Source organism: Muntiacus reevesi, chromosome 2 (genome assembly GCF_963930625.1).
Source record: "Muntiacus reevesi chromosome 2, mMunRee1.1, whole genome shotgun sequence".
Taxonomy (NCBI): Eukaryota; Metazoa; Chordata; class Mammalia; order Artiodactyla; family Cervidae; genus Muntiacus; species Muntiacus reevesi.
The window spans coordinates 136,691,450-136,705,355 of record NC_089250.1 but is presented as its reverse complement, the minus strand read 5'-3'; the positions used below and the strand labels follow the sequence as shown (position 1 = coordinate 136,705,355).

General features: G+C 44.8%; 1 protein-coding gene across 1 annotated transcript; it reads right to left on the bottom strand.

Annotated features, from left to right (window-relative positions):
- Nucleotides 1-589: 589 nt before the first annotated feature.
- On the bottom strand, nt 590-6,475 carry HHEX (hematopoietically expressed homeobox). Its single transcript, XM_065920007.1, has 4 exons — nt 6,001-6,475; nt 3,715-3,893; nt 3,488-3,538; nt 590-1,689 (listed from the first exon to the last, which is right to left on the bottom strand). The coding sequence occupies exons 1-4, from the start codon at nt 6,365-6,367 to the stop codon at nt 1,471-1,473; spliced, it is 816 nt and encodes a 271-aa protein (XP_065776079.1). The 5' UTR covers nt 6,368-6,475; the 3' UTR covers nt 590-1,470.
- Between the last annotated feature and the right edge of the window lie 7,431 nt (nt 6,476-13,906).

Below are 13,906 nucleotides of genomic sequence, written 5' to 3'. Positions count from 1 at the left end.
ACAAGGTCCGCGGGAGACTCTGAAGCTCACTGGAGTGAGAACCGTTGTCTTGGCACACATGACTTTTCCCCCATCGCGCCTCCCGGCCAGGGCCCCCCAGCCCTCTAAGCGGACCCCCAACCTGGACTCGGCCGCCAAGGGATGACGCACGTTGACTCAGGCGGGTCAAGGACGGGGGCCCCGCCAGCCCCGCCGGCCCCGCGAGCCAAGGTGAATCGATGGTGCTCCGCTGCGGCGGCGGCGGCGCAGCTCCTCTCCTCGCCGCCTGGCGCGTCCAGGGCTCGCGTCTGCAGCGGGCCTTCCTCGCTGCTCCAGACACACTCACACTCAGCCCCCAGCGAACCCTAGATGTGGGAAAGGCCCATATCTACCTTCCAGGTGCTCGCCACCGGTCACCGCCCAGAACCGCCTTCCTGAGACGCCAGCAGCCGCCAGAAGCCGAGAGACACACACCGCCAGACGATCCAGACGCCCCTGCACCCGACCCCGCCCCAGCCCCAGCGCCCAGCCAAGCACCCCAGGCGCTGTAAGATAAGGGGTGGGTTTGCTCAAATGCAAGAATGAGAGGTTCAACGAGGTCAGTCGTCCCGCCAACGTATTTATTTTATAAACAAGTTACTCCTTTAAAAAACAAAACAAAACACATTTTGGCCATTTTTTTTACAGTTAACAATTATATATACACACATTATAAACATTGTTTAATATAAAACATATCTACAATCTACTTACATTTAATTAACCTGCTACTTCTAGTTCATCTGTGATTAAATTTAGTCACTGATGAGTCAGTTTCTCTGCTTGAACTGGACTGTACTATCCCCTTAACACCTCAGTCAAACAGGTACTAGGTGATAGGGCAAAACAAGCATTTAAGGGTTAGCAACTATGTATATCTTTCTGACAAAAAGATACATACATCCCGGAGACAAGAACATAGAGATTGCTTTGGATTTAAGGTAATACTATAGGAATGTAATGTGTAAGTAAGTAACATTTTCTTTAAAATATTCCAAGGCTGCCTGAATTGTGGGCCCCCTTTCCAAGGCATACCTCTGGATCTGGGATGCTCCTTTGCTTTTCCATTCAGTAGGATGTAGAAACCGATTATAGAAAAGTCATTCAAGAAGCTCCTATTAAAATCTTTAAAGTTATAACTTAAAAATTTAACCAAAAAGTTCAAAATTACTTTTTATAAATAGAAAAAAACAATTTTTTTTTTTTAAAAAAGGGGGTGAATTTAATCAGGGAAGAGTCCCTTTATCATTCAATCTAAAATCAGTATACAAACTATTTAAGTCAAAATTAAGGTTTCAATGTGAATTTGTTATTTAGTCAGTGCACCAGATATTTTAGAGATTTCTAGAATACCAGAAAATTGATTCTCTCTCTCATACAGTTTTCAGGTTCATCCAAGGAGATTTCCTGTAGCAAATCCCAGTTTTTCGAACACACCACTGTCAGTGGTCATCATCCAGCATTAAAATAGCCTTTATCGCCCTCAATGTCCACTTCCTGATCAGAATCCTCTGAAATCTCTGATTCAAGGTCTTCCTGGGAGACAGGAGAAGGTGAACACTGAGAGCTATCCAAAGCACCTTTATTCTGTTCACTAGGCAAGTCTTGCCTCTGGTCGCAAGAATTGTCCAAACTTTCCAGTTCTTCTTTTTTATTGTTTTGAGGGTTCTCCTAAAAGAAGAGGATGAAATGGAGATTGGTGGGATGATGAAATATGGAGAAATGAGAGATATAAATCAAATGTCTTTTCATCTTCCATCATCTTTTTTAATTTTTAGTTTATCAAGTGCTTTCAGGTATAATATATTTATTCAGAATATATAGTTATGCTTCTTTCTCACTTGGAAGGTAAAGTTCCTGTCATATCAGAGAACAATTATACTCTTCTTGCCAGATAAGAACTAACCACAAATATAACTGTAAATGTATTATGTCAAATGAATACTTAACTCCAGCCCAGACCTATGGTATCAAAGTTCTTAAAAGTTTAGGAAGAAAAAGAAATCAGATAACTACAGATGCACACCATCTTTATTCTTCAAATATTTAAACCTTGCCAATTAACAGAAGTCTTTTAGACATTTAAAAAATATGAATGCTAAATAGTGCATTAAGGATAAAGTCTCAAAATTATTAGACTGAATTGTTTTTTATGCATTTTCTGGACTAAGTTTACAAACATATACACATAAATATGTACAGCAAGTTACATAATCATGGCTAAGAAAAACGCAGAATTGGAAGAATGTTGCCAATTGAAAAGGGAGACAACTATAATGTACTTAAAATCTGGAGGAAATTTCTTGAAAATATTCCCTTATTACACAGGAATCACTATTTTTAAAGTCCCTGATAAACTACCTTTAACCAAGAACTAAGTAAGTTAGTAAATTTTTAATACTGTTTTTGTCTAAAATACACATAAATACTAAGGAAAACTATGATATACTGCTAAAGTTTTTTTTTTTTCTAAAGCAAGACTATAGAATAATAGATTTACCAAGCTTACAACTATGTGATAAGTTACAAGGCTCAGATATTGAGAGGAAACTCGAAATTTTTTAAATTGTGTTAGAATAATGAAATTATAGGAATTTTATTTTGTTTTGAAGTGTTTTTTATAACATTATTGTTTTAATAGAAAAGTTATGATTGCTAAATTTAAAAATGCATAGTGCTTTCAATTTCCCTATCCATTTCAAAAAAGTTTTATTTGTTACAAACTATATAAACTAGTAAGTGAAAAATTCAGCATTTGTCAGATAACTTGGGAGAAAATATCAGGTTAGGACATCAAAAACAAATCTTTAGCTCTAAGTCAACAGAGCTTCTTTAAAAACTGAATTAGCCTTTACTTTTTATCACATATTACGTAACAAGGTCACTGGAAGAAAGACTGTTAGAAAGTTTAAGCTACTTTCCAAACAGGCTTGGAGAGTCTCTTGCTGTTTTTATATTCATTATAAGAGCTAGAATTAGAGGGAAAATAATTTTTAAACTCTTTGATATTTAATTCTTCTAAAAAACAGTGCAAACAAGACTTAAAGGTGTTTATTTCCTTATATTTACCCTTGAGCTCTGCCTGGTTTTATTATGGCTGTGTAAATAAAAGAAACAATTTTCTCCCAAAGATAACTGCTTAAGTCATTTACTGTCAATTACTTTATCTTTCCTGCGTTAATTAGATAAACAACATATGGGGTTTATAAAACAATTAGCTGGGAGTTTTACTAGCCAGTGTGTGAAAACCCAAGCATAATTGATATAGGAACTGCATTAGGTGCTTTTAGCATTACTGCCGCCTGAACAACTCATCCTGAATTTCAGCACGACTATTTGCCTTTTTAATCAAGGTGAAGAGGTTAAACAGTCCCGCAAATGACTTTTGCATACAACCTACAACAGGCCCCCGCATTGAGATAACATGGTAAAAATATTTATTTCCATAGAAACAGAACCATGTCAATACCTGTTTTAGTCTTCTCCATTTAGCCCGTCGATTCTGAAACCAGGTTTTGACCTACAGAAAAGACAGAAAGAAAACTTGCCACAAGTCCAGAATCCCGAGGGACCTGGGGAGGGAGAAGTTCAGGAGCTTCCGAGCCAAACAGCTGCCGGTGGCCTCATGGTCTCCCTTCTGCCCCGAGACCCCGGCCCCAGGAGACTCGCCGGCCCGCGGCCCGCGAGGCGACTCACCTGCCTCTCGCTAAGCTGCAGCATCTTGGCCAGCCGCTTCCTCTCGGGCGGGGAGAGGTATTTCTGGGTCTCAAACTTCTTCTCCAGCTCGATGGTCTGGTCGTTGGAGAACCTCACCTGGCCGCCTTTCCTTTTATGCAGAGGCCTCTGCAGGAAAGGGCTCCAGAGCAGGGGTTTGCCTGCGGGCCAGAGCATCTGGGTTAGAGGCGGCCCTGAAGCAGCCCGGCCCACCCGCAGACCGGCCCGCACTGGGGGTGACAAAGAAGGGGAACGGAGGCTTCAGAGCATTCAATCAGACACATTCACATACACCCGTTGAGACCCGGACCCAACAGGCTCCCACCAATACACATCACACCCCAGGAACATCCAAAGTCACACACCTACACTGCATATGCACGAAGATCACGTTCATATGCCCACACACCCAGAGCTAGATACAATCATTTTGATCCCCCAAAGAACATCGACTACAGGCTGAGCTTAAAAGACCATAACCTCTTTAACCAGTCGCTCTCAATGTATACACAACTAACTTTTTCAGCCTAGAGGACCTGCAGAGGGGTCCTCTCCCTTGGTGAACCACACTTTCCAAAGACCCGTGTGTGCGTGACGTTGGGGGGAGAGGGTCTGTCACACTGGCCAAAGCGTCGCTGCCAGGGGCCGGCGGCCTCGCCACCAGGGAAGCCCTCTGGCTCAGGCGGTGGGTGTCAGTGAAGCTTCCAATCCTGGCCGGAGGGCCGCAGGGCCCCCTCTGATTTCACACCCGGCCGGCGGGGGCGGCCAGTTAAAGCCACCCCGTGGGCTATGGCAACATTTCCGCCAATGTGTTTCCTGTTGGTCTATCTCGAAAAACCCTTTGCTTCCTCCTGCGTAGTCCCGAGGAAACCCAGGGCGCGCTCTGTGAAAACGTTTGCCCCCAGGCTCGCCGGGCCGAGGGTCTCCCTCCGGCCCCAGCAGGCGAACAGAGCCACAACGGGCCTGCAGCATCAGACCTTCGAGGATGGAATAAAAAACACAGTAACTTAAAACAAAACACACACACACACACACACACAAATATAATTCCCCCGAAAGTCTCTAGAGCAATGAGAAAGGAAGGTGGAGAACTGAAAGAGGGGCCACACCATAATACTGATGACACTAAAAAGTTAATTAATTAAAATGTCAGTTATCTCCAGGGTGCCTACATAGGCTGCCAATAGCATAGAGTAGACTTAAAAGCCTGGTGGGCCAAGGCAAGGAGTCGCGTTTTCTGCACCGGAGGCTTCAGAAGCCCGGAGGCCCCAAGGGCCACGGGGCGCGGATCACAGGTGGCTCATTTCTTAGGCCGCGCACTGGGGACAAGTCCCGCAAACTTCGTTCGGCCAACGTGTCCGCGCTGCCCTCCCTACTCCAAAGACGGGTGGGTCAGTCAGTCCGTCTGTCCGTCGGTCTGCAGGTCTGCGCTAAACGCTTTGAAAGCGGGCAATTTTTTTTTTTTTTTGCGAGATTTTGCTTACGTCAGGATTCAGACTGGTGCAAAACAGCCTCAAAAAAAAAAAAAAAAAGGAAGCAACTGGTTATTTTAGCTGCCATAAAGTCACATCCCACACAGAGGAAATGAACAATATCAGAAAAACGGATCCCGGCTATCAGAAGTCGAGTGTTTCCTGAATTTGTCTGTATTGAGGATGTCGATAAAATAATCAGCAGCGTGCACTACTCCGGGGGAAGGGTCTGCTTCATGCAGCCAGGAAAACACTTAACAGCTTCTGAAACCAGATTTACTCCTATCGAGAACTCAAGATTTCCTGTATGAACGGAAAGGGTCAGGCTCTTTCACTGCACAAGCTTGTTGAACCAGGTCCAGTCCCGTAACCACCCGGAGCCCGACAGCTATCCCTGCCCCTCAGGGGCGGCCCGGGACACTTTGGTACTGCCTTCCCGGTCCCTCCAACTAAGGGAGCCTCCCAACCCCCGGGAGACAAGCGCCCCCAGTGCTCCTTTGGCCGCCGGCCCCCGCGGCAGCGCCGGCGGTCTGGCCCTGGCCCGCGCGCCCCGACGCCTGCAAGGTGCAGGAAAGCTAATCTGAGTCATGGTGCGGTCAGTCTGGGCTGCGCGCCGCCGGGGCCCGCGCCTCCGGTCCCTCGCGCGCGCCCGGCAGCCGCTTTTCAATCGCTTTTACCTCAACTTTCTATTGCCTCCCCCTCCGCCCCCGCCGCCTCCAGGGCGCTGCCACCTGCCGGGTGGCGCCTTCCTCACCGCCGTCCCGGCTCGGCCCCGCCATGACCCCGGCCGCCTTACCCAGGGGGTCGTGGCGGAGCAGGGCGTGCGTGTAGTCGTTCACCGACCGCGGGAAGGGGTACAGAGGGCCCCCGAAGCCGCCGGGTCCGTAGGCGGCGGCCAGCGCGGCGGCGGAGTGGTGCGAGAAGGCGGGGTGGATCGGCGTGGGCTCGTACACCGGGGCCCGGTAGGAGGACACGAGGCTGGTGAAGGAGGAGTTGGGGGACGGCAGCGTGGGCGTGGGGGTGGGCGCGGCGGGCCCGCGACCCAGGATGTCCTCGATGTAGAACGGCGTCGGGTGCGCTGGCTGCAGCAGCGGCGTGGGCGCGTACAGAGGCACCCCCACGGCGCCCGCCGCCGTCGCCGGCCCGGGGTGCGGGTACTGCATGGCTGCGCCGCGCTCCGGCCCCTCGGAGAGCTGCCGGCCCGCGCCGCGGCGCTACATTTATCCGCGCTCCGCGCTCCCGGCGATAGGCTCCGCCGGCCGCGGGGTGGGGCCGCGCTCTCTGGCCCCTTCCTGCCGCCGGGCCCTGCGGCCAATGGCGCGGAGCCCCGGGAGCCGCCTCCCGCCCCCACCCTTGGCCCGCCCCCGCCGGCCGAGCTCTCCGCCCCCGGGACGCGCTCGCCTGCTCGCCGCCTCTGCGCACCCGGCGCCCCGGTGTCCAGCTGCCGCAGATGCTCGGGGCTCCACGCACCCTGGCCCGGGACGCCCTCGTCGGAAGCCCAGGGCCGCGTCCGTCGAGGGAGGCGCGAGGCCAGCAGCTGCCTGCAAGGCGGACTCAAGCGGCCCTAGCTTCGGCAGGGAAGCATCTCCGCCGAAGCTCGAGGGCACTGGCCTAGGCACCGGTCCGCGGTGGCGGCAGCCGGCCCGAGCAAGGGGCTGCTGGACTCGGGCCCAGCAGGCGTGGAGGCCACTGGTCCGGGCCGCGCCTTCGCCGGCCTGAAAGCACCCTCCCTTGTCGGCGCACTCCCTGGAGTAACGGTAGCACTGGCTGTGGCCCCGGGCGTCTTTGGAGTGCTCGTAGCGGGAGAGTGCCCTGGGTTCCTGGGGGAGCTCCAGAGAGAGAGAGAACCACGGCCCTTGCCTGCGTCCCTGTGGGTAAGGACGAGTAGACTTCAGGTGCTCCGGACTCAGGCCTCTCTAGCCCGTGTCATTCGGGGGCCCCGGGGACTCAACAGCTTCCCCGGGGACGCTGGTAGAAGTCTCTTCGGGTAGGAATCAAGGGAAGGCCGGGGTCCTACGGCGCCTGGCAGGAGCTGTGCTGTCTTCTCTGACCCCGTGCGGGCTGCTCCATGTCCGCTGTCCCCGGGTCCTGGGGGTCGCAGCTGCGCGCAGTCCCGCTTTCCCGTTTTGCACGTGTTTTCTATTGAAGCGGCGACGCTACCCGGTGTGGCCTCGGCTCTGCGCAGCTCCACTCGCCTGCGGGGCAAGGGGGCATTTTCTTGATTGACGCCCTCCCGCGGTTGTCACACCTCGCGGTGAGCGGTTTCTGCTAAGGTCCTCCGTCAGTCGTGGAATTGGAAAAAAAAAAAAAAAAAAAAAAAACTTCCCGGCTTTTTCTATTAAGAGTTTTTATTTACATCTTGGGATTATTTCTCCAACTGCAGCGGGACAGCACTAGGAGAGTGGGCTGGAAGCCGGATGGCTTGAGTTCGAGTTTGAGTCCAACTTTTGTGAGCAACTGCTGTGTGCCAGCAATGAACAGCACAGATGTGGTTCCAGTCCTCGCAGTGGCAGGAAACAAATTTTAACACATTGACTTATGTCTGCGCTAGGAGGGAGAAGTGGAGAAGTGCGCGATGACCCGCAAGCTTGTAAGAGGACATCTCCTCCTCGGGGGAGGGAGATGAATTACGGAAGGGAAAGGGTTCCCCAAGGAAGTGATGTTTGAAAAGTGAGTAGGTGTCAAGGAACCTGGAGAGGAACTAACATTTCAAGTCCAGAGAATATAGCATTTGAGTGTCCTCAGGACAGCTTTTCAAGTCACCTTTCCTGAGTTTTTCTTATCTGAAACATTTAGCATATAGCCTAAAGGTTTCTAATCTTTTGGGATCCTAGGCATCTTTCAAAATCTGATGACAGACAGGAGCTACAAGATGATAAAGTGATAATACAAAGTGATAATATGCTATCATTTCAGTTAAAACGTTGACAGAAGGTAAGAATATTTATCTACACCTTTGCTCTATTATGGAAACTGTCTCTAGAAGGATACACAAAAACCTAGTAACATTGGCTGTCTATGAAGAGAAAGGTAGGGTTGGAGGGAGAATGTATTGTACGCTTTGTGACAGTTTGGAATTGGAGAATTGAACCCTGTAGATGTATATAAGTAGGTCCTTGAAGGAGTGGCTGATTCTAGGTTGGGGCAGGAAAATACAAGGTGAGCTCCAGGCATCTTGTACCAAAAACCACAGAAAGAAAACAGGAACCAGCTTAAAGGGTCTTCCATTGGCCAGACTTGGGGTCATTTAAGCATCAAAACTATAGATGGATTAAAAGAGTTTATAGTATCACTGCCTATAGTGATACTCAAAGAGAGACAGAAAGGGATGATAGATGGTAAAACTGGAAGAATGCTAGCTAACAAGTGATAAAAATCAGAAAATGTAATAATTCGTTCAACAATCACTGGACACCAAAACCATCAAGGGAAACATTGTTAAGGATGAGGATTTTCACAAGGTCTCATAGTGTCACCCCAGATTGATTGAATTCTGGATTTTTTTAAGCTATAAAAGACATTTAGGAGGATAATGGGCAAAAACTGAATAGGAATTGTATGTTAGATGACATCATTAGTGTTCACTGTTTTAGATGGGGTAATGGTATTGCAGGTGAAATATCCTTATTCTGGATAAGGATACTGGGGTGTGAAGAGTCATGAAACCTGCAAGTTACTTTCAAATTGATACACAAACATATATACATATATATATATATGTAAAGATAGAGATGAACCAAATTAAAAAATTATTCATTTGTGAATTTAAGTGAAGAGCACACAGATGTTCATTGTACTAGTTTCAGCTTCCCTGTAAGTTTGACCTTTTTGAATATAAAAACTTTTTAAAAGTATGAATTTATGTTTAAAAATGAAAACACTCTCAAGTCTTTTTAAAAGGTAAAATCATTTGAATTATTTGTTAAATCTGCATACAGGATTAGGTAGTGCATCCTCCTGGAAGCCATCTGTGGCCGGCCATTTGCAAATCTTTGGTCTCTCTGGGGTCTGGTTTGACGTTGTGTGCCCCACTCCACCCCACCCCACCCCACTCCCAAGTCATAATTCTCCTCACACGGTGATGGAGAGTTCAGGCAGGTGCTGGGAAGACTGTGACATGAGGGGTATGTTCTTCTGTACCAAGGACAGAGATGGGATTTGGGGACAAAAAAAGAACAATGGTTATGTTTAAGGACTTCAGAAGTTATATTTGAGCCTTCAAAGACTGGGACCTCAGGAAACTAACCAGGTGACTGTGATTATTATTTTGTCACAAAAATTTTCTCCCTCATCTTTGTTTTGCGCCTTTTTCCTTCCCCTTCTACCTAGCACATAATTGAGATTATTACTGCAATTCATTTAATGCCCTTACAGTAAATCACTAGTGAGCCTTCATTCTTCATATTCATAAATAGTATGAGTTTAGAGTTTATTCTGTACATGACTCAGCCACAAGCCAAAAAGATCTAAGTCTACAAGCTTTCCAAAAATAAATACTAAAATACTAGAGAAATAATCACTAATATAGAAAAAGGAAGCATCATTCCTTTCTTTGATTTAACCACAGATCCTGTGAGGTGATGGGAGATCTTATGAGGCATTGGTATAACATTCCAACTCAGCTACATAATCTTAACCAGCAAATTGAAGCACTTAATTCTGTTAAGCTATATAACACCACCTCTTCTAAATCCAGTCGTCAGATCCATGTTCATTTCACTATAGTTAAAAAAAAAATTACAACCACATTTGTGAATGTCACATTCATTGAACTACATAATTTTTAATATCACTTGTGTAAGTTTTATAGTTTGTTTTATTGTTTTAAAAGTCATTTGGGGCTCTAAAAGAACTAGATTTTTCCAAAGTTGTCCTTATAATTTTTTTCTCCCAGTCAGAACCAATAAAACAAAACTGTTGTAGCTATTTAATTCAAAATCTCTTGGAGTTTCAATATTTTTTCTCTGCTGGATACTAAAACCAATAAAGCTACATGAGATTTTAATTATATTCTGAATTTAAAAAGACTCTTTAAAAATTTGGCACCATTTATTTTAGTCACTACTATTGTGTGAGATACCAAACTTTGTAAGAAGAGAAGGTGGTTCTTACCTCTAGTTTATCTAGGAACAGCTTTAGTAAAATTTTTGCAACTTATTTTCAATAATTAAATGTACATAGAAGTAAAACTTCAAAGTAACTATACCTTGAGTGCATGAATGGATTTTGTAGAACAATGTAATCCTGTTTTTGCTTATATTAAAAGTTTTATTATCTTCAGCCATTGAAATGACTAAATCATTTAGTAAATCACATATTGAATCGTTGTATTATATTTTATTTAAAATTTGACAATATCTAATTAGTGTTTTAGGGTTTTACTGACTTACAAGAAGCAACTATGATCAAAAGAAATATTTTGTCCTTGTCATGAATAGTATCAGCACTCTGGAATACACAGGCAACAGTCATCACGAGGTTGCTTCAGTGGTGGTCACATTTCACATACTGTCATGTACTTTACATAACACCATAATGTGGATAAATTTTACCAACTGTTGAACTTTGGGTGAAGTTTATTATATTTATTTGCTCAGTTTAAAAAATGCTGAAGATTTCAATAACAAAAAGACAGAACACTATTTTTTAAATGGGCAAAAGATCTGAATAAACGTTTCTCCAAAGAAGATACATGAATGGTCAAGAAGCACGTGAAAAAATGTTCGATATCATTGATCATCAGGGAAATGCAAATGAAAACCACAATTAGATACCACTTTATACACAGTAAGATAGCTATAGTAATTTCTTTAAAAGAAAAAAAAGAATGTTGGTAAGAGTATAGATTTAGAATCCTATACATTGCTGGTGGCTGTGTGAAATGAAGCCGCAGCTGTGGAAAACAATCTGGGAGTTCCTGAAAAGGTTAAACAGGGTTACTGTATGACGCAGTAATTCCACTCCTAGGTATACAACCAAGAAATGAAAATGTTTGTCCATACAAAACTTGTACACAAATGTTCATAGTAGAAATATTCATGACAGCCAAAAAGTGGAAACAGTCCAGATGTCCACATACTAATGGATGAATAAATGTACGTCAAACAATGGAATATTATTTGGTAATAAAAGGGAATGACATACTACTGATGCAGCTACAACATGGATAAACTTAAACATTTTGCTAAGTGAAAGAAGCCAGACACAAAAGACCACATTTATGTTTATATGAAATGTCCAGAATAGGCAAATCTGTACAGACAGAAAGTAGATTAGTGGTTGCCTAGGGCTAAGGAAGTTGGAGGTAACTGAAGAGTGACTGCTAATGTGTAGTTTCTTTTTGAGGTAGTGAAAATGTTCTAGAAGTTATTGTAGTGATAGTTATAAAATTTTGAGGATATCCAGAAAAAAAAATATTTATTGGGTGCGTTATATGGTGTGAATTATATCTAAGTAGAGTTGTTACATCATTTTTTTTAATGATGAAAGAGTATCACATGAAAGTCAGTAATGTACCCTATAATAATTTTAACAAGAGCAGTAATATCAGAAGTGACAGTTTGACATGTAATCCAGCCTTGTAGCTATTCAGCTAAACTCCCAGGCAATAGTCCTTGAGAAAGAACCAGAAATGATGAACCAGGATTCATGCTTTTTGGACTATGGGCCCTCTCTATTCAGTGCGCCAACCTTTCCCCCTGGCCCTGTGTTCCTTCGTTTGCAATCTTTTACCAGGCAGGTGCCCTTCTTTCTAATCACACCCTAGAAAGGAGAGAAAGAGGAAGTTTATTACCAAGGAACCAAATAATCCAAAAAAAAAATTAAAGCCAGTTCGCACTCTGGTTCTGATTTTTTTTTTTAATTTTCGTGAAATCATTTGAGATCTTATGGGCACAAAATTCCACTGTCCTTAACTCTAAGGAATACTCTAAAGATTATTTTCTGAGACAAGGAAAAGGCAACAAATTTCATGATTCCCAGACCACAAAGGAGTTGCAGGTCTTATTCAGCAGGACTGTGGGGATCATAGAGAAATCTTCAGTTCAGAGAGGTGAAGTGGAAACATTTTGGAAATCCTAAGTGTGGGGATCACTGAGAGCTGGGGTGAATGACCTCCTGGAAAATTAAGTGACTTATGGTTAAGAAACTGTGAGCTGCCTACAGGCACTCATTCTCTTGCTTGGCATTGACCCGTCTCAGATAAAACATAATCTGGCTTCCCAAGGACACATTTTTCCCCCAGCTGTGAAATGGGCCTGAAATACTGAGTTATTTCACACAACTCATCAAAGAAGTCTGAGACTATTAGGAGAGGTGGGGAATATCAATTATGTGAAGTTTTGACCTAAAAGGGAAATTCCTGCCTGAAGTTATAGGTCCCAAGAAACTGGTAACATCAGTAGCTTCGAAGGCAGCTGCATGGTGGTGCAGACGTAGGAGTGGGAGCAAGAATGAGATTGGAAATGGCTTTAGGCTGTACTTTTGTACTTTTTGAATTGTGAACACAGTTCCTGAAACTGTGTCTGGCATGTAGTAGGTGCTCAATAGATATTTTTGAAAGGGTGAATGGAGTCAAACAAACATAATTTTTTAATTCAAGCTCTGCCATTTTTACTATGAACTTTGATAAGTTTCTTAACCATTTTGGGGCTTCCAGGTGGCACTAGTGAAGAACTCAGCCGCCATGTCTCAGGAGACATGGGTTCGATCCCTGGGTTGGGAAGATCCCTTGAAGGAGGGCATGGCAACCCACTCCAGTATTCTTGGCTGGAGAATCCCCATGAACAGAGGAGCCTGATGGACCACAGTCCATAGGGTTGCAAAGAGTTGGACACAACTGAAGCAACTTAGCACACACTGACCTGGTATGTTCTCAACTTCCTTCTGTCTGAGAGGAGTAGAATAAATATTGCCTACCCACTCCAGTGTTCTTGCCTGGAGAATCCCAGGGTCAAGGAAGCCTGGTGGGCTGCCGTCTATGGGGTCGCACAGAGTCGGACATGACTGATGCGACTTAGCAGCAGCAGTGCAAACAATAAACACCGAAGAACTTAGTGTAGCCCATCTTTCCTTCTCCCTCAGTGAACACAAGCAATTTTTGGTTGATTGATTTTTAACCTCATAAATTATGCAAAATACTATTTGCATGGCTTATGTTGAAGAAAAAGGGAATTGATAACAGAGCCAGGGCTATATATTTCCTAAATTGTTGCTAGTTGAGGAAAGGTCATTTTGATTTGTTCCTCTTCTGAGTTCAGGATCTTGGTTATTAGAACCTTGTATCACTCAGCCACTGAAGCTAAAAAGAGAAGAGTCGTGTTTGAGACAGGGAAGAGGGAAGAAGAGAGAAGAGGGATTGAATGATTGAAGTGGAAGTAATGTAAGAGAATTCCCTGGCAATTCAGTGGGTTAGGATTCCACACTTCTACTAAAGAGGGCACAGGTTTAGAGGTAAGATCCTGTATGCTGTGCAACAGGGCCAAAAATAAATAATAAAAATAAGAAGTGGAAGTAGTATAAAACAGGAAACAAGAACATGAATGCCAGGTTGATTTGGGGTGCTGAACTTAATGAAATAGGATATAGTCCCCAAGACTGGAGAAGACTAATGGTTTCTAAAGAGCAGAAGCTCTATCTTGGTCATCCCTGTCTCCCATCAGCACCCATCACTGTCCCTGCCCCAAGATGACATCATCAAATAT

What these genes read in the sequence shown, in the direction of transcription:
- HHEX (XM_065920007.1), bottom strand. Translation starts at nt 6,367, where the DNA reads ATGCAGTACCCGCACCCCGGGCCGGCGACGGCGGCGGGCGCCGTGGGG. An exon ending in GCTCCGCCACGACCCCCTGG is followed by an intron (nt 3,894 to 6,000) that starts GTAAGGCGGCCG and finishes TCTGGCCCGCAG; the next exon opens with GCAAACCCCTGCTCTGGAGC. An exon ending in TGCAGCTTAGCGAGAGGCAG is followed by an intron (nt 3,539 to 3,714) that starts GTGAGTCGCCTC and finishes TCTTTTCTGTAG; the next exon opens with GTCAAAACCTGGTTTCAGAA.